Source organism: Crinia signifera, chromosome 5 (genome assembly GCF_055691185.1).
Source record: "Crinia signifera chromosome 5, ASM5569118v1, whole genome shotgun sequence".
NCBI classification, from domain to species: domain Eukaryota; kingdom Metazoa; phylum Chordata; class Amphibia; order Anura; family Myobatrachidae; genus Crinia; species Crinia signifera.
Window position 1 is genome coordinate 274846455 of NC_139221.1, and position 26765 is coordinate 274873219.

The window sequence follows — 26765 nt, forward strand, 5'->3', positions numbered from 1 at the left end:
ATTATGACCACTGCTAGTGATGTAGATTAGCACGCTATAATTATGTATGATCCAAATGTTTCACTTGCAATGTCTGCTACACCTACTCAAAACTATTCATATCTTCTTTGGTTAGGAGCGTGTGAAATCTCCAATAATAATAATAATAAAATAATGTACAGTATGTAAAAAGAAGCCATACAGTATATAGCAATATTATACCAAGATGTACACCCACAAGTTACCGTTTCTAGCTGTTTAGCCGTATCGATCCAGGATAGGGTAGAACATCAGTATGCCCGCTGCCGACTAAACCAAACTGGGTGGATTTCTACTGGATTCCCTCTGAAACTTGCGAGTGGTTGGCCCGGGTGAAAACACATAATTTAAGCCCCATTCCTCCACTCTAACCCAAGTTCACAATATGCCACCCAGCAGGGGGTGGCAGCATTGGGCCTCTTAGTCCTCAGGGGCCCTGGTGCAATACACCTGCAGCACCAATGGTAGTTCCACCTCTGGATCCCATGATGTCTGTTCCCGACCAATCACCCCATTAATGAGTTGTATATGAGTTTGAACTTATCCATCTCACTTTAAACCAAGATAGAAGTTTTGAAAAATAACCAGTGACTGAGGATGGACAGCATAAAAAGTTTTTGAATGTAAGAATCTCATGTGCTCCAGCTAAACAATACCATCATGGCAAAGTATCTAATGACACAACTGTCTCTCATAGTAATACTGTATATGTTCTCCTGTAAAGAACGCTCACCCACATTGCAGCAGTTACTGGGAAAAGTCTGCTTCTTCTACACAATCTTACTTACAGAATACATACACTACATGCAATGCTCATGATTTATATGCAGTGCATACAAACTCACGGTGCCACAGTGATTTCAACTGATACAAGATTGCAATCTATTACCAATGGTGAAACATATAGAAATATATTTATTGTATCGGTGTATCCATTGAAAAACCAGTACATCCCTGTACAAGATGAACATCATCATTGATGGTAGGAACAAAATATGATGGATGCAGCAGAACTGAGCTGTGTAGCACCTGCCTAATTAGTTATCAGACTGCACTGCCTAAGGACCATATACAAGGTGCACTCATGCCCCAATGTTACTTGTAACCATGGCAACGTATCACTTTTAAGGATAATAAAGGTTAAAAAAAACTGAAAAATCTGTGCCTCACATTGATTTGTGAATGCAAGTGATTCCAAAAACAAAATCAGGATTTGCTAATACCACAATAAACAGGGCAGCATTTCCATCCTATAATACAGATCATATAACTACTGTACTTATTCCATGCAGCCTTCATACAGAACCCTAGTAGTTTATTTATGTGGTCCTATTGGTTCTATATTCATTTATTATGATCCTGTAAACAGAAAACAGACACATGTGCAACAGCAATAAAACTTGGAAGGTTTCAGTAACCGAATCATACTGATGACTCCCCTGGTAGAAGGCATTACAATTATATTTACAATATGTCATATAAGCAGTGGCGTAGAAAGCAGGCTTTGGATTCCTAGCATATTAAGGTAATTTTCATGTGAACACAAGTCAGCCTTATTTCCATACTCATTTTTCCTTTAAGAGAAATGATTCTATTATATGACAAGGAAATGTTTTCCAGGTACTTTGAGTCACTACATTTTTCTGGCACAATCCCTGTATTATGCACAGTGAAAGTGTTCCTAAAATAGAATGAATATGGATGTTTAAATTGTGTTTAAGAAAAAACAAAAAACAAACAAAACCCTGTTCAGTACTGTATTACATTCATTAAGTCTGACTCCCAAGTGTTGCAAGAGAAAAAGCTTTTTGATGTAGCTCGGCTCTCTACCCTTCGCAGAATGGCACATACGATTTACTAATTCATACTGTAATGCAAATTTCATATACTCACACACTGTAGTACAAGTACAACATGGCCACAGGAATACCCTGCGGAACAAGCCAACTTTCAGTACAGATCCTTTGTTGCAATACATAAACACAGTATCTGTCTTATTCTTTATTGTAATAAACCACTAGAATAAAAATTATATTTAAAGAATAGAAAAATGTGTGATCCTAAATGATCAGGTTAACTTTCACGCCAATCTAAAAGCATCAATAGTAACCTCTTTATATAATATGACCAAGCATTTGCAGGTAGAAGAGTGTACTGTATATATAGTATATACTGTATACATCTTCTATGCAAATATATACATTTACCATCAATCGAGTCCTGTACTGCAAGTATTCCAATACAAACATCATTTTACATTTATCTCACTGGTGATCAATACACAGTATCTGATATTAAGACACTAGGCTGAGAATGAATCCATGACCTAAAGTATATTTCCTCACTGTCTTCTAAGGTTCCTTTAATTATTGATTAAAAGAGCCAATTATTTGCTATAATGAAATGAGAGAATCAGCATCCTTTAGGGAAATACTGTGTTCCCTCTCTGGAGAGGTGCTGAGGAAACTGCTGATCTTCCCTGGACTGTTGGCTGTCCTCAGTCCTTGCAGCTTGGGGGCATGCAAGTGACTATCTGTGTGTGTGTGTGTGCACCATCTGATATCACATTTCCAGCTGCAAAACTTTACAGAGAGGCTAATAGGGCGCTAATGAATCACTAATCCATGTACAGCAAGACAAGGCTGTGTGCATGGCGTGCATGGCAGGTAGCGCTGCACTGCCTTCTCAGACAATATTTCTTCCTTGCATTAAATGTATGTTCCCCGGTGGAAACTACTTTAGACAACCAACCATTCAGTAAGTTCCACAAAAGCCCACCCGTGACTCCTGGGGAGCCCTTTCCACAATACAAGGGAAAGAAATACAAGACAGCTTAATTATCCTGGCTTCTATTCTGTAGCTATACATAATTAATGCAAAAAAAAAAATGCAATTTGTTAAAAATAGCAAACTCTGATCTGCAGGCTACAGAGCATGGCTTAGGAGACCTGGTGACTCAGGTGGCACATTGGCATCAGCCTATGCCATCTCCAAACAATCCCCAGATATTAAAAGAGAGATCACAGAGGTGGTTACCTGCTCCTGCTGATGGGGTGATTTCGCTGTAGAATTCTGCTCCTTCGCTGTGGTCATGGTCACCCCCCACACTTGTACTCACGGCAGAAGTCTGTGTGATGCTACCCGTCTGGTTAAATGCCCCAAAAGCCAAACGGCTATGAGTTACTATTCCATCAAATGCATGTTAAAAAAAAAAAAAAAAAAAATCCATTGTAAAAGAAATAGAAATGCACAAAAATAATGTTAATAATAAAGTCAAGGGAGATGAAGAGATGCAAGGCTCTGTACAATTAGCAACAGCCTCTGCATCACACAAGCAATGATAACTGCTTGGCAACCTGCTACTGGCAGCAGCAGCATAGCTTGGAGACAACCTAGCGATGTAGCCCCCCTTCTGCTTCTCTTTCCCTACTCCACCCCCCTCCTCTTTCTCCAGTCAGACTCACAGAGCATGCACCAGCCCGCAGCCCTGCCAGCAGAAAGGTAGCACTGCCTCCCCCTTGTATGTAGAACTGTCTCCCTGCCAGAGAGAGAGAGGGGGGGAGATGTAAGGCAGAGCACCATTGGATGTCCTGGAATAGGGACACAGAGTTTAAGGCTAGCATGTGCCCTGTGCTTCAGGATTTCTCTGCCTTTAACGTAGCTCTGAGTGGCTACAATAGGATGTCACAAAACTGAACTGGGATCTACTGTAGGCTATGGCTGAGACTGGCGGAGAAGAAAAAATCTGACATGAAATAAATTAGAATGACAGGAATCCATGTGACCGTACAGCTTTTTATTTTCCCTCTACAAAATATAATTGTGATGCCAGATACACAGTGTCAGCTGGAGACACGCATTTGCAGCGTGCCAGGGTTTCAGCACCTTGTATGGTCTTGTGACACATCTGCTGGTGCACCTACCTCTGTTCTGTGTGACAGTCACATACCTGTAACCTGAGGCTCAGCTAAGACACTGTAGTGCATACAGAGAGGAGCAAGGGTTTCACCGCGCAGCAGAATGACTTGGTCCTCATCATCCCAGCTCTGAGCACAGACACACCATCTATTCAATAACATTGTTTCATATTCAGTGCAAAATAGTCGTTTCATAAACTGGCAAAGCCAAGCTAGCATTCAAAGGTAGTATTTGTGGAAATTCACACACACATATACAGCTTAAATATTTCTCACATATGTGTGTGTGTGTGTGTGTGTGTGTGTGTGTGATAAACATACATATATATTTCATGTAACCCCGCCTGCTGGGCAAGCGAATGCCCACCCCCACGTGTAGGGGGCAAAATAATTTGATGGTCGCCGCACAGCGGCCCTACAGATGCAAATATGGACGCAAACAACGGTCCCAGGTACAAATACGCCGAAGACCAAGCAGATCAGAATCAGGCCCCGGGCCTGAAAATAAGGCTAAACGTCATCTTTCAGGGACAACTTTGATGTATGTAGGCTCTCCAAAAAAAGATTTTCAGAAAGATGACATTGGAGTTTATATACCTACAGTACATACAATATTTCCCGTGCGTTTTGAACTAAATCACATCGCACGCAATCAAATCGCATGCGATTTGCATGCGATGCGATCGGAGGGCAGAAAAAAGTATGTGCAGCACATACTTTGTGTACTGTGCAAAGGAGGAGGAGCAGGAGCGCGCAAAGCAACGCGCAGCACCATTGTACCGTGTATGGGCACCTTAAGATGAGAGTTTTATTGAAGATGGGATGTTGCTATGGGCAACCATTCAGAGTATTTCTATTATCTAGAAGGTGCTAAATAATTAAGTAGATTCTGATTGGTTGCTATGGGCAACATCCCATCTTCAATAGAAAGCTCATCTTAGTATATAAACCCCATTAAGCCTCGTTTTGAGGTCCAATTTCAGCAGGAAGAACCAAGGCCAACATATTTACTTCGTAGTATCTTTATCTATATTTTCTCCTCTTACACTTTTCACTGACTATATAAAACTTTTGACGCACCCCATCCTAGGGGCATCTTCATCATTAATTATGTCCAATTACATCATGTTTAGCAACAAGAAAGGAAAACATCAGTATCTTATATATTTCTTATGGCACCAGAGCTAAAAAAGCTCTGGCCCTTATTCAGATCTGATCGCAGTACAGATTTGTTCTCAAAATGGACAAAACCATGTGCACTGCAGGTGGGGCAGATGTAACATGTATAGAGAGAGTTAGATTTGTGTGAGTTATTTTGTTTCTGTGCAGGGTGCATTATTTTTACACTGCAATTTTGATTTCAGTTTCAAAACACTGCACCCAAATGTAACTGTCTCTGAACATGTTACATCTTCCCCAACTGCAGTGCACATGGTTTTGCCCATTTTGAGAACAAATTTGTACTGGGATCAGATCTGAATAAGGGCCTCTTTCAAAAACCAGCTGTCAGGTGGAGGAGGAAGCAGCAGCAGCTCTGGGGTCTTTCGGACTTCCCTGCTGTATGCAGGTGCTGTTTCAAGTTTGGGCAATGGTGTGAAGTTAAGCAATAGAGGTGTGGACAATAATAATTCTAATGGGGAGAGTAAGGGGAACAGTGGAAGTGACTGTATAACGTTCAGAAGCAAACGCAGATGGGTGGTGGTGGTGGGGGGGGGGGGGGGGGGTGTACAGTATGTGTGTGTGCTCAGAGGTGGATTTTCCACAAGGCAGCCTATATAATATATAATCGGAGATATCATCTGCGATCCATCAATGGTACAGCTAGGGGGTCCTTAATATTTGTGGAAATCCCATAAATATTATTAATAATAATAATAATAATATTATATTATAATAGACATTTATGCCCCAAAAGTTTTTACCAAGAGTTCATACTGAATTGAGATGATCACGTCACCAATGGCTAACATTTATTTCAGCAACACTGTCAAAAGTTGAAATGGAATGTTTTGCCTGGGAGTACCCATGTTGTTAATTGGTTGTGTAACCGAGTAGGCCTTATGGGCAAAGAATAACAAATATAAAGAAGAAATCATACATTTTTAATGAGCAGCATATGTCCCGTGTCATGTACACAATAGACTATTTATAAATAGCTTATTCAGAGTCACACTGTTATTTATAACTCCACGCATATGTGACATACCTGAAATGAAATAATAAAGCAATGATTTGAAAAACGACTTTGTTATTCATTATTTATTTGCTGTTTTATGACTGACAAGAAACATCGGCTCATCCGCCTTGCTGGGAGCAGAATCATTACTGCAAGTGGAAAAAAAAAACAGTCCTTCTGGCTTCCATCATGCTAGAGTACGATAGTATATAAGAAATAAAAATAAAGGTATGGCTGTGACTGAAAGTCTACATGGGGATAGGTCGACAGTTAAAAGGTCGACATGCTGTTTTTTTTTTTTTAGTTTTTGGAGCCAACATATGCCGACAGGCTGTATTTCATGCCCTACCATCCACTAGGGCACGGTTTGAGAAAAAAATGAGTGTGCCAAGCGTAGCATGGAGAGTATAGTGAGCATTGTGTCGACCTAATGACCCTGTCGATCTTACCCCATGTCGACTTTCAGTCATGTCGACCTAGTTGTTGTCTATCCAATGATCCATACCCCTAAAATACACACATACAGTACAGCAGACTTGGTAGGAGGCGCTGCTGCCACTGTCCATGTACAGAAGCTCCAGTGCATTCCTCATACTGCAAGTTGTGGCCCTAGTAGAAAAACGACCCCTTTTTGGTAGCAGGAATCCAACACGTGTGTAGATTTGGCCATGCAGAATGATGGGTGGTATGATATATTGAGAACTTATTATTCAGTTGCAATATGAATAAATCTAAAGAAGTTGTATTTCACCAAAAGGCAAGTAGTTACACCACCAATGGTTACAAATAATGCCATATCCATCATACTGTAATTTATGAAAAGCAAAATACATATACAGGACAACAACAGACATACTGTACTGTACCATAAACACAATGCATTTAACAATCGGCATGCATTGTTTAACTGACTTATGACTGTTTAGCCAACAATGGGTTGTGCCAAATAAAATCATTGTACTGTGCATGGCCAGTAATTTGCATTCATCGACAGAACTGTACAACTACACTACTCAGAGACTGCAGATTATCAATAGTTTTCAAAGTTACCGAGCCATTGCGGTTAAATTGGCGCTGGTATAGTCTGAGCATAAGGAACAACACTTCTTAATATTTAACCCTCAGCTTTGATTGCCAATACATTTGTAATATACAGGAAGAGATGTCTTGCAAATAAACAAAAAAACAACTTTTTTATCTGTAATCTGGGGGACAGAGGGTGTTAGTGTGAGGATCCACTACTATGCTGGTCATGTCCTACTGCGTACATCGTTTTTTAACCCTTTGAGTGCCAACATCTCTGTGAGAGATGTTCAAGATATCCGCTAAAAAGGCCAGCGTCGCTCACATTTGTTATATAAATTCAAATGAAAAATGTGCAAAAAAAAGATTTTATTTCCTATATTTCATTATGATGAATAAACAAGGTTTGCTTGGCAAGATTCACACCTATTTTGACAAATTCACTAGGCACTCACAGAGTTAAAGTACAGTATATGTATAAGGCAAGGCACAAGATAAAGTAATTAGTAATACAGGTGCACTGAAAGTCCTATGATATGATATTAAAATATAACATTGATTGTTAATTGATAAAAAATAGTGAAATATTAAAATACTGTGAAAAGTAGAAATAAAAAAAGTGTTTAAAAATATAAATGGCCACTGCCTTTCTGTGCTCAGCTTTAAAAGGGTAACTGTGTCCCTAAATGCTCTATGTATACCCTTGGCATTGCAATGTTGCATAAATGTCACACTTTATAATTCCTGCTGGTTTTCAGTAAGCTTTTTCTCAGCCTTTGAAGAAATATGTCTGTTGAATCAATGCATTCAATAAAGGCTTTGAATAGGATACTTGTAGCTCTTATGTATCTATATAAATGTATTTGCAATCCAAGGGTTATACTGTCATTTGAATAGTTCTGTACATATACCAATTGTACGTGAAATTACCACACAAAAAAGGGAGGAGGAAAAGTTGTTTTTTCTTCACTATAAACAACTGGGGAAATTTACTAAGATGTGTTTTCTACTTTACATGTGTTATGGGCAACCAATCAGATCCTGTCTACTATCTTCTAAAGGTTGCTAAATAAATAAGTAGATTCTGATTGGTTGCCCATAGCAACATCAGATGTGAAGTAGAAAAGCCATCGTTCACTGTGCTGAGTGTGTGTTGTTGTGCGCATCTGCATTGGCAGTTATGGCAGTATGACCGGGAAAAGCCCCCGGAATGCTGGACTGGACATCAAACTCAGCATTCTGGAGCTTGTAGTGTCCTGTCCAGGGGTGTCCTGTCCAGGGGGCTGCCTGTGACAACTGTTACCAGGGAGAGGAGGAGGGGGAGAACAAAGCATTTCTGTATGGTCCGGGCATGTAGCAAAAATCTGACAGTTCTGGACCACACGGGGAGGCAGCAATCTCCCCTTCTCCATGTCCCTGGTGAAAGCTATCACAGGCATCCCCCCGGACAAGACACCCCCCAGACGGGACACCCCCCGGCGTTCCAGGGTCTTGTCCGGGTCCAGTTTTTACTTAGTCCCATTCTCAGAAGCTTTCGGCTGGGGTTTGGGAGCACCATAACTGAAGTGTTCACAGGTCCCTGTGTGACGTAGAAAACCCTATCTCTCATGTGCCAGTTTGTACTTCACCACAGAAAATGTTTTTAACTCGCAGTACTTCTTGTAAACTCTGCATGAACTCAGATCTACAGTAGTTAGTAAAGGGTTCCAATCATAGGTGTGCGCACATAGAGTGTTAGGGGTGCACAGGCACCCCCTAATGCTGTGCCCGCCCTTATAAACAACTCTCTGCTGCTAGCAACCAGCAATACCTTTTACCAAAGACTTTTGCCTTTTAGAACTGTATTCTATTAAAAGAAGCGCCCATCATTCAATTATGTGTGTTTTGCATTGTTAATTGTACTAGACCATTGTCATATCACTACATATCTGTGTCATCGACATCCATATCTGTTTTTGACTTTATTTGCATGAACTGTTACAGAGAGTAATAAGAAGATTAAAAACTGACTGAAATAGGCAGGAGATTATGGTTCAGCTGAGAGACTTTTATATTGTAGTGAGTGCCAATAGATGATGGTAGACACGCCTGATTGGTGGTGTTAGACGCACCCAAATGGGCAGTGTTATACATGCACAATAGGTGGTGCACCCCCTAATAAAATGTGCTGCGCACGCCTATGGTTCCAATAATTACCTCATGTGAGATCTAAGAGCTGTGGGATGTACTGTCTGTGCAACTCTCAGGCCACATACTGTACAGTAGGTGTGCATATAAAAGTGCAGCAACACCCTGTCATTAATAAACAACACTTACTACATACACAAACCCCATACACATAATATTTGACTTGTTCACAGATGCTTGCTCTTTATCTGCAAGGAGGGGGGTCTAGGGGGGAATGAATCAAGCAGCCCTGAGCCAGCTTAGCTTAGAGCAGTCACAGCAGGCCACTGATCCCCTTATTGCTACACTGCATGCATGTAATACATTATTCTATGCACAGGGTATATATATCACCAGTGACAACTGGATACAGATATATTGCCTATCAACTGATAATGTGCTTAATAAGGATTGCTGCATCAAGCAGATGTCAGTGGCCAGCAAGCCCCTAGTTACTTTGATTACCACAGTAAGAAATCTGAAATAAATATTTCCAGCTAATAAAAAGATAATGCTGCTTGCACTGTACAACTGCGCTGACGAGCACCATGTGCGGACGTGTGAAGTACGAACATGTGTCACACACCATGGTGCTCTGATCCTGCAGAAAGCTATCTGTAGGTGTCTACGACATTGTTAGCATCTGGACACAGTATGGGAATACAGAACATGTCACTATCTGACAGGTAGATATAAGACCCACAAACAATACGCATTTCAGGGAGACAGATACACAGTAGCGGAGGGGCGGAATAAATGGAGAGAGGGAGCACTCCAGGGAAAAATGCGAAGTTCTTTCTTTTTGAAAGTGCAGCAGAGAAAATCCACAGAGGAACGGACTTCCATGGGGAGTGTTGGGGGCACATATAGCCAAGGGTTTAAAAAATTGGTTGGCATAGAAACAAGGAATAAGAGGTTTTAAGACAAGGTCGTATCATCTCATTTGGTAGGAAATGGAAAGACTAGCATGTTATAAAGGGGAGCGTCTGACATTGATTCTCTATGAATAGCGCGACACTCAAAATAAATAGTCGCTGTGGACTTAGCACACTTGGGTATTAATTATCGAAGAGGTTTGGTTAATACCTATTCCTGGAAACTTTCATTAACGAAGTGTTAAGTCTAGCAATATTTTGACAGCAAAATGACAGCTTTCTAGTGGAGCTATTTTATTCTATTGGTGGGTAAGGAGAACATTATGCTGGAAAAACAGAGGAGAAAGACAATTCATTCACACAGTTCTGAATCCAGCAGCATTAGGCCACTATAGATATTGTGTGTGTGTGTGTGTGTGTGTGTGTGTGTGTGTGTGTGTGTGTGTGTGTGTGTGTGTGTGTGTGTGTGTGTGTGTGTGTGTAGAATCTTTAACTTGTAAAATGAAATGCAGGAAGTTTAACTATAAGGGGTCAATATGGAACTGGAATTGCTAAATATTCAAAATGTAATTTAAAATGGAACTTTATGAAAAAGATGAAAATGACACATTGCCTGTATAACCTATGGTGTAAAATGTTATTTTTACTTACTATTATTTATGTTTCAGAGTTTTTTCTTGTTGAGTAGAACTTTTATCAGTCTATGGGCCAGATGCACTAATCTTCAAAAGTGATCAAATAGAGAGTGATAAACAGCCAGCCAATCAGCTCCTACCTTCTGTGTTTGTAAAATGTCAGGCAGGAGCTGATTGGTTGCTTGTTTATCACTCTCCATTTTATCCCTTTTGAAGCTCAGTGCATCTGGCCCTATAATGGTTCCAGTCAATAGATAGACAGTGTCTACTTAGACAGTCAATAGGTCAACCCTACATGGTCGACATGCAACATGTCGACATAGTCAAAATGACGACATAGTCAAAATGTCGACAGGTAAAAGGTTGACTGTATTTCTTCGCATGCACGCACACTGTATCACGCATTCATGAGCACTGAAACTGTAATGGCATGCAGGGGGGCACAAGTGTTTTGGGGGTAACAGCATTGGTGGTGGGGTCTGGACAATGCAGCCATTGTGACCCCTAAAAATGGCCACCCGCAACTTGCTTTGGAGATAGCCTACACAGCTATGGGGCGGCTGGGAAATCTTGCAGGTGCATTGTGGGGCTGGACTCAGCATCAGTGCCGTCTTTCCCATTGGGCACGATGGGCAGTTGCCCGGGGGCCCTAGGACCTAGGGGCCCCCGGCCCAGCCCAATGGGAAAGATGGTGGCCGGGGTCCGGGAATCCGCTCACCCTCGCTGGGGGATCCGGGCAGGGGGATCAGGGCGGTGGCGGTAGCTAGAAGCCTGATTCAGCGAAGCTCTATTTGCCGGCGGGGCGGGAAGCGCTGTTGCATTTGAATAAACTGGCCGGACGCTGATTGGCTGAATTCAGAAAATCAGCATCCGGCCAGTCTTTGAAAAGGCAACAGCGCTTCCCACCCCGCCGGCAAATAGCGCTTCACCTCCTAGCTAGCAGTGAATTTAATTTCGGGGGTCCGTGTGCCGGGGTTCTGATCACCCTCACTGGGTGATCTGGCAGGGGGATCAGGGCATCGGTGGCGGTAGCTAGGAGCCCGAAGCGGCGAAGCGCTATTTGCCGGCAGGGGGGGGCGAGAAGCGCTGCTGCATTTAAAATGACTGGCTGAATGCTGATTGGCTGAATTCAGCCAATCAGCATCCGGCCAGTCTTTTCAAATTCAACAGCGCTTCCCGCCCCCGCCGACAAATAGTGCTTCGCCGCTTCGGGCTCCTAGCTACCGCCACCGCCGCCCTGATCCCCTTCCCCAGCGAGGATGGTCGGATCCCCACCACCCGGCCACCATCTTTCCCATTAGCGCTATTTGCCGGTGGGGCGGGAAGCGCTGCTGCATTTGAAAAGACTGGCCGAACGCTGATTGGCTGAATTCAGCCAATCAGCGTCTGGCCAGTCTTTTCAAATGCAACAGCGCTTCCCGCCCCACCAGTTAATAGCGCTTTGCCACTTCAGGGCAGGCTCCTAGCTACCGCCGCTGCCCTGATCCCGCTGCCCGGATCCCCCAGCGAAGATGATCGGATCCCCGGCCGCCGGAAGCTGACTGGCTGCCGCACGGAGCCAGAGAGGTGAGGGTTGGGGAGGTGACTGTGGGCTCCTGGGCTCCTGGGCAAACTAATTTGGGGGGGGGGGGTCCAGTGAACTAGGTTGCCCAGGGGCCCTTCCTAATGTTAAGACGGCCCTGCTCAGCATGCAAGGTGGGCTTGACATATGCTGGGCGCCCCCCTCACACAGGAAACTGGATGATTTCTGTGAGTGTCAGAAAAACACAGACGGGCCCAGGCATAGAGGGTGTGTGACGTAAGTGCCATCCACAAGGGCTGTGGGAGATATCTACTCGCAGTCATATGCAACTTTGCAGATCAGCAATCAACCCTGAATAAGGCCCTATGTATACTCGCAGCCTAGTGAACAGGTCAGCGGCATCCGCTGCCCCGCCGAACAAATGCCCTCTCCCCCCAGCCCACGCCAGCACCGCCCACATCCCTCGCTAGCATGAGAGGAGATGTGTACAAGAACATATCGCCTCGCATGCAGAGAAATCATTCCATGGTCACCGACTTATTTCAGATGAAGATGGCCGCCACATGATGTTAGCGCCCACCCCGAGCAGGCAACGGCTTGTCTGCAATCCCAAGGAAACGGCCAGCATTTTTTGGGGAAGCCCCCTGCCCGCCCCCTTGGAAGCAAAACCGTTGTGTGAAACTCATCAAAGCCATTTGCTCCCGGGGATTGCGCATGCACATATACACACATGCGCAAACCCCCCCTTACCATTGGACAAGGGGCCTAATTCGGCCCTGTACGAAGCAGTCTGAATTGGCCCCATAGTGGTGTTTGACTTGTACATGCCTGTGCTGGGCATCACTTCTTTCCCTGCCCAATTAATTCATATATTTAAAAAATAATAATTTCACCCGCTTTGGTTAAAAAAGATTGTAGAAGGTATACAGTATTTTATTGCTTATTACAAAGCAATGTTTATTCAGTAATATATTTTTTAAAAAACTATGGCTTGCGTCAGGCTGTAATCTCCAGCAAGAAGGCATATTTAGCTTTCAGTGCCCGCGTATCCGATTTTATCAGTGTATGTTTGTTTTGTCTATCTTACAGCATTACTTTCCCAAACACATTTCTCTGTTATATATTTGTACATAAGAAGATTAATATCATTTTTATTTTTTATCTTCTGTAGATTCAGAGTGATGGTGTCATTTAGGCACTTTATAAGTATAGAGGGAACCAAGGGGCTTGTATTATTTACACCCGCCTTACCAGGGTTAGTGATACGGCCTAGGCTAGTGTCATCATTTCAGGGGCAACGAAAACTCTGAGGGGCAGATTTATTGTGCCCAGTGAAGTGATAATGTGGCAGGTAATTTTCCACCGGCCAATCATCTGCTGTCATATTTTAAATACACCTCTAACTTGGCAGTAAGGTGCTGATTGGCTGGTGATAAAGTACCAGCCACTTTATCACTTCGCCAAGCTGCCCCTCTGAGAGTCACTTAGTTTTTAATTTTTGTCATTATTTTTCTTTAGTCCCACCCCTATACAGTAGGTTAAATGAAACACTCCCTTTCTCATTAGCTATAAGCAAACCCTTGAGAGATGTGGTTGGGGGGTAGAGGCGCCCTTCCACCAACCATGTCCTTCTCTGCTGCTTAATGCCCCCACCTATTATACTGCACACTTGCCAATGCTCTCACACTAGATCATGTCACTGGAGATTGCAGGTTTGTAAAGTGTTCAATAACTACAGTTTAAAGCTTCTCTTTTCCCATAGTACATGTGGAGGCAGGCGGCACAGGGCCATCTTATCAGCATTGTAGGCCCCGGGCATAGCAAGGCATTTAGGGCCCCATCCACACCCATCCCCAGAAAAAATTAAACAAAACAAAATCATAACACTAATGTGGTCCCATGCCATCTCTTCACTTGCTTCCATAGAGTGAATGGCTGTCAGCACTAGTTCCAGCCACCCACCATTCAGAATGCTGACCGCCATTCACTGTTTGGATGCAGTTGGGAGGCAGGTAGAGAATTGCTGGTGGAGATAGCTCCACCCATCCACCAATCACCAATCAGCATGCTGACAACCATTCACTGTCAGGCTACAGGCAGGGAAGTGAGAATAGATTGCTGCATGGTCGCTTTGTTTGTGTGTGATTCACAATCAGAGCAATTGTGAATCACACATAAACAAAGCGACCGAGATTGGGTTGTGGGCAGACGCCCACAACCCAATCTTCCTCAAGGGCTCTAGAATTGGGGGGTTCTGGGGCTGCTGCCCATTGAGCCCATACATTAAGATGACCCTGAGGCCGCAGGCCCCTACCTTATAAGTTTTAATTGCAGGCAGTATTACCACATTAAACTCTACTGTATAGTGGACATACCAGACATTTGTGCACACAGCATGCTTGTATTTAATTAAAACTATGCAAATATATAAATTCATAATTACAGGTGCGCTCCGCAGCACGTGTATCTCATATGTCATATATGAATGGTCTCTCAGCTTTGAACGGTGCCCAATACACCCAGTTGCAAATCCGCAGCAGCCTCTGCTGCTATGATCATTTTAGCTGTGGTTAGAACAGATCCTATTTAATCCTAATGGCCTCATTTATTAATGTGAAGATAACACAGATTTACTTTTTATTACAGTGGTTAATACATAACTTAGGGAAAAATGCTGTATTTGAATATAAAAACATTACTTTTAATTATTTTCCACTGTTGGCACCATTCGGGTATGGCAATACGTATAGGAGTATTGCGGTGGTACGTTCCACTGAGGTACAGCATTCATTAAAGCTTTGGAATGTTTTTCCATAGAAAGTCAACATGGAGCACTGCTGGTGACAGCATGGCAGTAACATTTGATAGATAGGGTGAAGCCAACCTCCAGAGTTAATATATGCATACTCAACAGCGCTAGAGTTTCTCCATGTTAATTACAGTATATGTTTACTAAAAAGTTATACCGCTTTCAGATTGCAATGCCAGGGTGGACCTGGGAACTTGATCCCGGGTCCAACTGAGCTACGACCCAGGTCCGGCATTTTCACACTAAACCCGGGTCATCCATTATACAGAGGGCGATACAAATTGCCAAACTGGTTGACTTGGATTATTGGGTGTGGTGCTTTAACATCGCACTTCGACCCGAGTTGACCCAGCAATTACCCGAGTTATTTTTGCAAAAGGGGTATTTTTATTTCTAAGAAAGAGTGGCCAGCTATTTAGTGGAGCCACTTGACCTAACTCAAACAAGATCTACATGGGACAAATGCTCAATGCCCTGATAACAAAAGCAGGGAGGAGAAAGGTCTCCGACTCCCACACCTGTAACACATGCAAAGCCCACACAGCAAATCAGAGTTGCTTACCCCAGTAAGATGAAATCAGCCAACCCAGTTGTATTACATCCACAGTGAAGCAAGCTGGCTTCTGAGCTGGCGTTCTATCCCACTATCCCACTAATAACTAACAAAGCCAACAAGGGGGGGGGGGGGGGTAATTCAGTAACAGAAGAGGCAGATCACAAGCAAACACACCTAAGCTCCGCACAACTAAAGACTGACCAATCTGACACCACACCTCAGTGTAAATGCCAGCCTTGAGTGGTACAGGCCATCAAGCTTACTCCAATGTAAAGATACTAAGCTATTTTCTATTAAATATTATGTAATATGTGGCCAGTGTTAGTAGCCTTAGGAAAGGGTAATGTGTTATCTGCTTGGTGCCTGATTCCATGCAGTCCCATAGGAGCTGGTTAGTTGTTTTTATAAGCAATGTAACAAATACCATAAAGTGAAATTCAATATAACTAATCTATTGTAATCTTTATCTAAACTCAGATTTCACTAAAGTGTCACCCTGATAAACACTTAAACATAGTTCTTTTATCAATAGGACAATATAGTGGTTTATTACCAGGGATTATAACTGACACCGCAGCTGTAACCTTGCAATAAGTGATATCTACCTGCATAAGATGCTTCAAACAATAAATCAGGGCCAAATACACATTCAAGCATCATGCAAGGACGGCACGCTATTATACCACACTTCTTGTATATAAGATTTCATTTATAAGTCAAACTGGTTACAGTAATTCTTATGCAGTATTTACTCACATTATGCACATGCTTGATGATATTTATTTTTATACTTCCTCCAGGAGGGTTCTGGAAGGGCAAATATCTCTCTCTGATTGGCAGAGTACATCATCTGGTCAACCAACCAGTCAGCAATTTAAAACAACAATTTGCTGCATTTTAAAGTGGGGGTGCTACACACCAATGTAGCCCTTCCCCTGCTGATTAAAACTCCCATTCGCAGTAGTTTGCAGTGGAGGCAGGGCTAGGATGTCAGGATTCAAATGCCACATTCAACTTTGTCCACGCACTTCCCAACTGAAGGTAACTGGCCAACATTCATGGGAGGCGGGCTTTCGAGTCCACACAAAATATTTGATGGTCCAAAAGCTTCCTGGAGAATTGGCGAGTATGATTTTGCTTATGATTATGTATAGTGGTGACATTATTAATGTAATCAACACTCACAGATGTGTTGATTACATTAAGGATGTATTCAAGAAGTGTTGCTCACCCCTACAGATATGACATAAAGATACAGATACAACTACCGGAAGCTAACTGCAAACAGAGACGCCTTTGTGGCAACATTACAACTGTGACTTTTGCAGCACTTGCATGCGAACCATTCACAGAAGCATATATACCCATGCAGTCCTAGGGGTCATGAGTGCTTATGCAGTGCACGTACACGGGCTTGCTTTTCATGGTGAACAACTGGTGGCAAAGTTGAGGTCGGACACATCTGTAATTAGGTACGGACACATCACCAGATTACTCAGGCATCACTGTTACAGGTACTGTATCACTGGTGTAGAGATACGTGGAGGTGGTGATCATGAACAGAAGCAGCATTATATAGCCACTTCTGGCAGGCAGTTTACAGATGATAGTATTCCATCCATCACTGTCACTACCATCTCATTGATAAAAATAAAAATATTTAAATAATGGAGGTGAATGTATTTAAATGTCAAAATCCATTTACATGAACTAATAACACTATCAAGCATTGTCTCTACACTACAAATTGGCAAGCGTGAAGTAACGATACAACTATTTTTGTCTTGATTTCATCTTTCTATATGGGTGACTTAACATTCACATGCAAATATGCTTTGTAATGTGATTTCATGTAAAGTATCCCCTCCCACCACTAAGTATGCCATTTATAATATCAAAGGCCGTTATTTATACACAGAAGTGGCAGCCATTTTTGTTATTATACATTGATAGGTGCGGTGGTAAGCATTGGTTCAACCAACACTGGGCCGGGATCATAGTTGCATGCATGGACACATTGAAGATGAATTTTGAAGCCGCTATTAATGATCTACTGCTACTGTATATTTGAATGCGACTCAGATGCATTTCCAGCTTGTGATTAGGTGGCAACTAGACGATTGAGTGTAGGCTAACTGTTTTTGTGGCTGGGTCATGTCAGTGTAGATCGAATTGCAGGCTATTCAGGGTAGTTCGTACAAAGAGATCCGTCTCATTTCAGCACCAAGGATAGACTGGTGCACATGCTTTTTGACAGTGATGACAGTTACTTTCTCCAGAGGACGAAATGGGATGGCGCCGGTGTATACCTGTGACAACTGTTGATATTCTTTTTATGGATGCAGCGTGGAAAAATGCAGCTGAGCCTTATTCACACTCTCTACATGCAAGTAGCCATATATTTTAATAAATGCATTTTTTATTGAGTTTTTTTTTTCAATTCTTTGCTAGAATTTACAGTTACAATCCTTGCCAATAATATTTGTATTCTGGGATTTTATCTGAGGATTGAAGTACTGTAGCAGCAATTCAAAGTAAAGGAACAATTAAGTACTTGAAATTGTCATTAAAAAGACTGTTGTGTTTGCATGCTTTTCTTGTAACCTTTTTCTTTTATAAATCATTATTTTATTATGTTACCATAGTATCTTTTCTTGTATATTACATTGCAATTTAATAAGTGTTTTTCCTTTTGCTATGAAAGAAAGGGGTCCATGTGCTGCACAGAAGAGCGGTGTTGCTACAGTAATCTTATGAATTGTGGGTTAGGGAAATACTTCACTAATTGGCTTGCTTAGCAACAAAGACTTGCGCCATTCTGTAATTAAGTTGTAAGCTTGTAGTGACCATTTCCACTATGTGGTGGCGGTTACTATTGTTAGAATATAATACCAAGAGAAGTCATGTATTATAATCAGGAAAATAAAAAAAATATTAATTTATTTCTAATCCTGCAACTAACCCATCCGTCAGCAATCAGAGCGGTCTGGTAACTACTGACACATAATCTTGGCTACAAAAGGAGAAAGACATAAAGAATATGCTGTGTAAAAGTAGGCACAATATAATTAATTAAGCTTAGCTACAGTATTTTTTCTAAGAGGAGAATTATGTATTATTGTATATTGTCTTTGGATTACAATGCTCTTTCCTTTCAGCATTTCACCGTTCTCTTTAATCCTGACCTGTATGTGACATTATAAATACCGCAGTCCAAGAACCAGGTTAGCCAGTGACCAACGATCGCTCAACAATGATTTTTTTGGTGACATAGAAAGCATTTTATTAAGTATCACAGGGATACTTATGAATATTCATACATAAAACAAGTGTTCTGACCTTGGGCTTCTATTTACAAAAGCAGCTAGTCTCCTATAAACAAAGTTCCACGCATCCTTAATCAACAGTGAACAAAAGATAAAATAATAGATGACCAGCGCTGTAGATGGTAACACAGTGTTTTGTGTTCAAATGGTGCGTCCTCCCTTTAAAATTCATAGGTCTCAACACTTACATATTCATTCTTTCTCGAGTGCACATAAAGGTATCTTTTAAAATTCCCTTTTATCCTTTGAAAATTACACTTACGTTATATTTCTATCAAGAATGCACATAACGGTATCTTTATTAAAGATGTAACTTCTAAGGGATAACAACACTTTCATATTTGTTCTTTAACGCATGCCCATAAAGGTATCTTTTTATCTCCATGGGACGATAGCTGGATATTGCATAACAATTGTTTTAAGCCACAAAAAAAAATTCCAAAACAGTTAAAAAAGCAGGATACATAAAAAAACTGAAATTCACAAAGAGTTCATAAAAATGCACTGCAGGTATAGCGTTAGTATTGGAGGCGGAGAACTGTTCTTACTGAAAAGACAGTGAGGCAGGCTGCAGACACGGCCGAGCTGATGGGCATCTGTATGCAGACATCTCAGTTGAAGTGTGTCCGTCTCTGTGCTTCTGCCGCTGCATGATAGCGACTCCAATCAATGTGATGTAAGGGGTCTGTATACCATTCAACCAATGTAAGGGCCCTGTATACCAATATCCAGCATGAACATGGTATCACTGCCACAGAGTATCATCTAATTAAGGAATAGGTGGAGGAAAAGAGAGAAATTTCATGTGTGAGGGCAATTTCTACCGCCAGACGGCAGGAACAGCAATGGGTACCAGGGGGGCACCTAGTTATGCCAATTTATTTATGGCATGGTGGGAGGACCAGCAGGTGTGGCTCGAACATCCCTGGAGTGCCAGCCTGGTACTTTGGATCATATATATAGATGATCACCTGTTTATCTGGAGGGGGGTAAAGAATCCCTGGATGTATTTTGTAAATACATACGTACTAATGATCAAAATACTGAGTTAACATACAATATCAGTTTTACTTCCATTCATTTTTTTTAGATTTTTGTTGAAGACCAAAAGGTTCTAACCAAAAATTTCTCATAACCCACCAACTGTTGTTCGTATATTAGCAGTAATAGCAACCGCCATACCAACTGGATTAAATCGGACATATCTATAATCGGCCCAAGTTTGTATACAGGAGAGCAGATAATTTAAGTAATCTACTCGTTAGGAGTGCTCATGCCGTATCTAAAAGAACCATCAGAGTATTCTCAAAGGGGTTCTACTGCTGCAATACGTGTCTTATGGGCAAAGCATGTAAGAATGAACCTAAAACCACAGAGTATAAATAAAATGTAAATAATCAAATGTTAAAAATCAGAGACTTCATAACATGCAACTCTAAAAATGCGATCTATTTATTAGAATGTTATTGTAGAGAACAATATGTAGGCAGAACTGGAAGATTATTAAAGGAACGTCTAGCCGTACATACAGTATCCCCAATATAGGGAAAGAATATGAGTTACATAATGTTTCTCTACATTTCAAAAACAAACATTGTTGCAATGTTAAGGGTTTGAAGTCCTTTTGTGGTATTAAGATATGTAAACAATACTGGACAAAAAAAAAAACAATGTAGAGGAGAGACTTGCACAGATGGAAATGAGATCCATCTTCACTTTAGACACTTGAGTGCCCAAAGGGCTGAACGCCAATTTTGTATATAAATGGTTCATATAAACTGACAGTAACCACCTCCCCTATGTAGTTGTTAATTTAGCAGTGTATTAATCTCATTATTATTTTTCTCCCTTTTTTCCTGTTGCCCTGCTCCTTCTGAAAATTGAGGGGATGTAGCAACATCACATGTGAAGTAAGATACACATCTTAGTAAATTTCCCCCTAAATGTTTTTTTTATTTAAGATTTTATTCATAAATGTATATTTTATCCTATATTTATTATATTCTGTAGATAATAATCAAAGCAACCTCAATTTAATGAGTTTGGTACTATAGAGTTAATGTTCAGCTGGGGTATACGAGCCGGGACAACGGTTTCGTCCATTTGGTCCATTGCTTCCATGTGATACTAGAAGAACCATCTCTGAACAACAGCAGCACATCTTGAAAAAGGATTTACTATTGATTGGAGCCGCTGTCACGAAAGAATAGGAGCGTGAAGACACTTGAACTGAGACATCCGCAGACAGACGCCCATCAGCTTGCTCGTGTCTGAAGCCCGCCTCGCTGTCTTTTCATTAAGAACAGCTTTCCGCCTCCAATACTACCACTATCCCCGCAGTGTATTTTCATGAACTCTTTGTGACTTTGTATGTTTTTTATGTATCCTTTTTTTGGGGATACTTTTTGTGGAATAAAACAACCTTTATGCAATATCCGCCTATTGTCCCATTGAGTTAAAAAGATACCTTTATGGGCATGACAGAAAAATATGTAAGTGTTGTTATCCCTTAGAAATTACATCTTTAACAAAAATACCGCTATGTGCATTCCTGATAGAAATATAACTTGTCATTGTCAAAGGATAAAAGGAAATAATAAAAGATACCTTTATGTGCACTCGAGAAAGAATGGATACTTATGAATATGCCCCCGATTTTAAATATACCTTATCTGCAAGATCCCTTGGTGTCTACTTTCTCAATTGTGTCTTCTATAGAGTTTCCAGCAGCCCACTGCTGCCAGCAGCAATTCGCTGGTAAGTGTCTGTATATGCATGCCATCTACTTTTGCTTCAACCTGGTGGAGACACAGCAAATCCCGCAAGGTTTCACTGAAGCTTTACTGGATTCCCATTGACGCAATGAGAGTGTACTGCTAACGTCATCTCTAGATTACATAATTGGTACAGTCACAAACAGCAGCAGTGAGCCAAGTCTGCCACTGTTTGCTTAATACAGAACAGATGTCATAACCCCTTTATCAAATGCTAAAGAGGTTATGATTCTTAAAAAGAGCCCTTCGAGCTATACTGTATTTACTTGCCCTGGGTTTCAAAGTTAGTCAATAATTCTGCCCTTTTAAATCCTTTGAAAAATATCAGTTTAGTAAATATACCCCTACATATGTGAATATTAAGATACTAAAAAAAGAAAACACTAGAGTAATGAAATAATCATTAAAACATATTGGGGCAGATGTATTAAGCCTTAACAAAAGATAAATGCAAGGGTGATAAAGAGAGATACACATCCAGCCAATCACCTCCTAACTGCCATGTTGCAGACTGTGTTTGAAAAAGTCAGTAAGGAGCTGATTGGCTGGACGTTTATCTCTCTTTATCACCCCTGCATTTATCTCTTGTTAAGGCTTAATGCATCTGCCCCAATGTCTGGAAAAGTTAGACAAACCAGTAAAAGTTCTGATACACTGAATCCACACCTATCTTTACCCAAACCACTCCCACATCTGCACAAACCACACACACACATACACACATTTGCCCAAACCACACCCACATATGAACAAACCACACCCACCCCAGCCCAAACCACAACCACTTCTGATCTAATCACTCCAAAATAAACTGTAAAACATTCACGTTTTGTTATGCACCATACACACTATATCAGGACAGGCCAACCTGTGGCTCTCCAGATGTTGTGAAACTACAAATTCCAGCATGCCTTGCCACAGTTTTAACACTCCCTTATAGCAAAACTGTGACAAGGCATGATGGGATTTGTAGTTTCACAACATCTGGAGAGCCACAGGTTGGCCAGGCCTGCACTATATGATTTGCAGCACCGCTGATATCATTAACGATCTCGTCAGTGCCACGAAATGAACGATGAGTGGTTAAACACTTAATGATACTGTTAATTGTATTATTCAGTGACATCACCGAGATCCCCACTGAACATGCAGCCACTGAAGATATCGTCCGTGCCACGAAACGAACAACCAGTGGGTAAACATTGAACGATATCATCAATGATATTATTCAGTGACATCACCAGGACCCCCACTGAACATGCAGTCACTGACCATAGTGTCAGATTATGATGGGGGTTATTGTTAATGATCTGCGGGAGCACGCATCGTGCATAATAGTGGGTACACACTGATATATATGCATGATGATATTGATTATCATTAACAAAAATCATATAGTGTGTACACTCCTTTGCTCTTGCCTAGAAAAGATTGGGATCATTTTTGGTAATTACAATTGAAATATATGCCAAGAGAATCCGGGCCTAATTCAGACTTCATCGCAGGGCACATTTTCTTAACAAATGGACAAAACCATGTGCACTGAAGGTGGGGCAAATGTAACATTTAGATTTGGGTTTTATTTTGTTTCTGTGCAGGGTAAATACTGGTTGCATTATTTTTACACTGCAATATAGATTTCAGTTTGAACACGCCTCACCCAAATGTAATCTCTCTGCACATTTTATATCAGACCCATCAGTAGCGCAGAATGGTTTTGTCCATTTGCTAACAAAATGTGCCCTGCGAATAGGTCTGAATTAGTCTCTCAATTATAATTTGATTAATTGTGATAATATGAAATGTAGCAGGGCTTACTGTACATTGTGACATGCAAAAGTGTTAAAAACTCAATATAGAAGTAATGTCATTTTCATCACTTATGGCAGCAAATCAGAACTTGGAGGATACAAGCACAAATATCACTTTAATGTGAATCCATGTATTTCCAATTGTACTCTCTTACAAAATGTCAATAATTAATCCATGACAAGTGCATAAAAGCTCCATCACTCACAAATGATTCCACTTTGTGTGAAAGCTGACACTTTTATCCATGGAACAGTTTTTAACTTTGCTATACAGTATGTTGGAAAAAGGGAAATTGTGCGAAGGTGACATGAATGCGATCCTTTTGTTGGGGAATCAGACATGAAAGCATTGAAGGTTTCTTTCTATGCAGAACAGTCAGGGCAATGAAAGCAGCGTTCTTTTGAAAACAGCAATGTCCATGAACATGTTTTTGTCTCTGTCTAACAGGTGCGTGTGGATGTTCAAACCATGCAGTCTTCCCATTCTGTTTGTGTAAAAAAAGGTTCACGTAGATTGTGAGATTACAGGAATCAAAATGAAAGTCCATGTACTGTATTAAGGACATGTTTAAGTCAAGGGAATTATGCTGATGATAGAGCACTGCCATATGAATATTAGGTATAGTACTGTGTGATTAATAAATGTATAAAACCCTGTAATTCTGTACACCATACCTCCCAACTGTCCGTTTTTTTCACGGGCCCGTCCTATTTTTTGGGGACGGTCCTGTGTCCCGCCCAGGGCCGGCAGTGTACCGCGAAGGAGGGGGGGTGGCAATTGGGAGTCCCCCCAGCCTGAAATGAATAGACGCTTTTGAGCGGCGCAGACAGGAAAAATAGGGACGTGACCGAATCGCGGCTCATTTGTATATGCCGTGGCCTCATTAGCATAGGTCACGCCCCCTTTTGGGGCGCTAGTGTCCCTGTTGGTATGGTACACTACAATGAAACAAAGGCTGTCAACTTCTCAGACCAGAAAAAATAGAAGTACAGTAAGTGGACCTTCATAATTGGAAATAATTGTGGAGTTTTAAAAGGTTTATTTGCACTTGCACAGAAAAATTCAAAAAGTGCGGCCAAGACAATGCGCCTGCGCGTACGGCTCTATAACAACGCCAATTTAAGATCGCATTATACTGCAAACAATAGCGGAATGACTTTAGAAAAAGTAGTCTCTACTCAATAGGTCAGCGGTAAATACAACATACAGTAATAACTCAACACTGTATTGGTCAACTGTCTTTTTGAATCAACTCTTTTTTGCAGTTGTTGTCATATTCAAGGGCAGATTCTGCCAGGGGCAATCTAATTACTGCCACTCAGTTCCTCAGTAAATCCCACAGGGTGCATTTAATGTAAATTCTAGCCGCCTCAGGAGCTGAGAGGTAAATCTGTGTTATGCTGGGTACACACCAGGACGACTAGGGCACGATTCTGTCAATTTAGATCCAATTCCGACCGGTTGTATGCAGATTGTGTGTATTATCGTGTGTTTTTGCCATTTATTTGATCCGATTCCGATCCAATGCGCGTTCACGCCGCTCGTTTGGTCGCATCTTTGGTCCTACGTGCTGCAGGTAGGATCCGTCAATCCCAGGCCGACCGACCGTCAATCGTATGCAGATCGTGAGTGTTTTTTGCCGCCTCCGTCGTCCGTCCGTCGGTGCGTCCGTCGTTTGATCCAGCCTATTTGAGTGGCATTTCCTAAACACTCCCCCGGCGCCATGTTTTTCCACATAGCAAACAGCGCTGGCGCAGCAGTTGGACTCTCCTTCTTGTCTCATCTCCCAGAACAACAACCTGGTATGTTTGCACTCCCAATGCTCTTCTATGCATGCCCACTGTTGCCACCAATGTATATAGTGTGTATAAAGCACTGGTTTGGCAACCGTGCACCCGACCATGTCACTTTTGTTTTTTTGGGTGGGCCCCATCTGTGTGTGTATACATATAACCAATGTCCACCATTGCAGTATTCCAAGCACTCCTCTCTGCTAGGCCCCATTCACCTGTGTGTGTGTGTGTGTGTGTGTGTGTGTGTTTGTGTATATATAGATATATATACATAAACCATTGTCCACCATTGCAGTATTCCATGCACTCCTCTCTGCTAGGCCCCATTCACCTGTGTGTGTGTGTGTGTGTGTGTGTGTGTGTGTGTGTGTGTTTGTGTATATATAGATATATATACATAAACCATTGTCCACCATTGCAGTATTCCATGCACTCCTCTCTGCTAGGCCCCATTCACCTGTGTGTGTGTGTGTTTGTGTATATATAGATATATATACATAAACCATTGTCCACCATTGCAGTATTCCATGCACTCCTCTCTGCTAGGCCCCATTCACCTGTGTGCGTGTGTTTGTGTATATATAGATATATATACATAAACCATTGTCCACCATTGCAGTATTCCATGCACTCCTCTCTGCTAGGCCCCATTCACCTGTGTGCGTGTGTTTGTGTATATATAGATATATATACATAAACCATTGTCCACCATTGCAGTATTCCATGCACTCCTCTCTGCTAGGCCCCATTCACCTGTGTGCGTGTGTTTGTGTATATATAGATATATATACATAAACCATTGTCCACCATTGCAGTATTCCATGCACTCCTCTCTGCTAGGCCCCATTCACCTGTGTGTGTGTGTGTGTTTGTGTATATATAGATATATATACATAAACCATTGTCCACCATTGCAGTATTCCATGCACTCCTCTCTGCTAGGCCCCATTCACCTGTGTGTGTGAATAGCAATCTGCACAATAAAATGTATAGTGGTTTTCATAAAAGTTTATTAACATTTTAAATACTTAAAACATAAGAACTAGGTAAACTGGTAACTATAACTATAAAAATTTAAATATGAAACAAAACATGGGTATAACTATAACAACTAAAATGGTTTTATCTTTTTACAGTCCCAATGTCCAACGCAAAGGAACAAGAGTTTCTTGAAGGGTTTATTGAAAAATATCGTGCACACGAATGCCTGTGGCGAACTAAATCCAAGGAGTATTCAAACAAAATGAAAAGAAACCAAGCCTTGGAGGAGTTGGCACGCTACAGTCTTCCATTTCACCCAGAGGCCAATGTTGAATGGGTGAGGAAACGCATCCAGAATATGCGCACGGTGTTCTTAAAGGAA

The 26765-nt window shown here is 41.5% G+C and overlaps 1 protein-coding gene across 5 annotated transcripts in view; it reads right to left on the reverse strand.

Annotated features, from left to right (window-relative positions):
- The window catches only part of DPP6 (dipeptidyl peptidase like 6), a 1240611-nt gene that overhangs the window by 492642 nt on the left and 721204 nt on the right, over window positions 1-26765 (reverse strand). Inside the window, exon 1 of one of the 5 annotated variants that reach the window (XM_083189041.1) lies at window positions 3055-3426. The exons of the other annotated variants lie outside the window; for them this stretch is intronic. Within the exon in view, the coding sequence (XP_083045167.1) occupies window positions 3055-3111 (57 nt within the window). The 5' untranslated portion in view covers window positions 3112-3426. Of the gene's footprint in view, window positions 1-3054; window positions 3427-26765 lie in introns of those variants that run through there. 5 annotated transcript variants of the gene reach the window in all.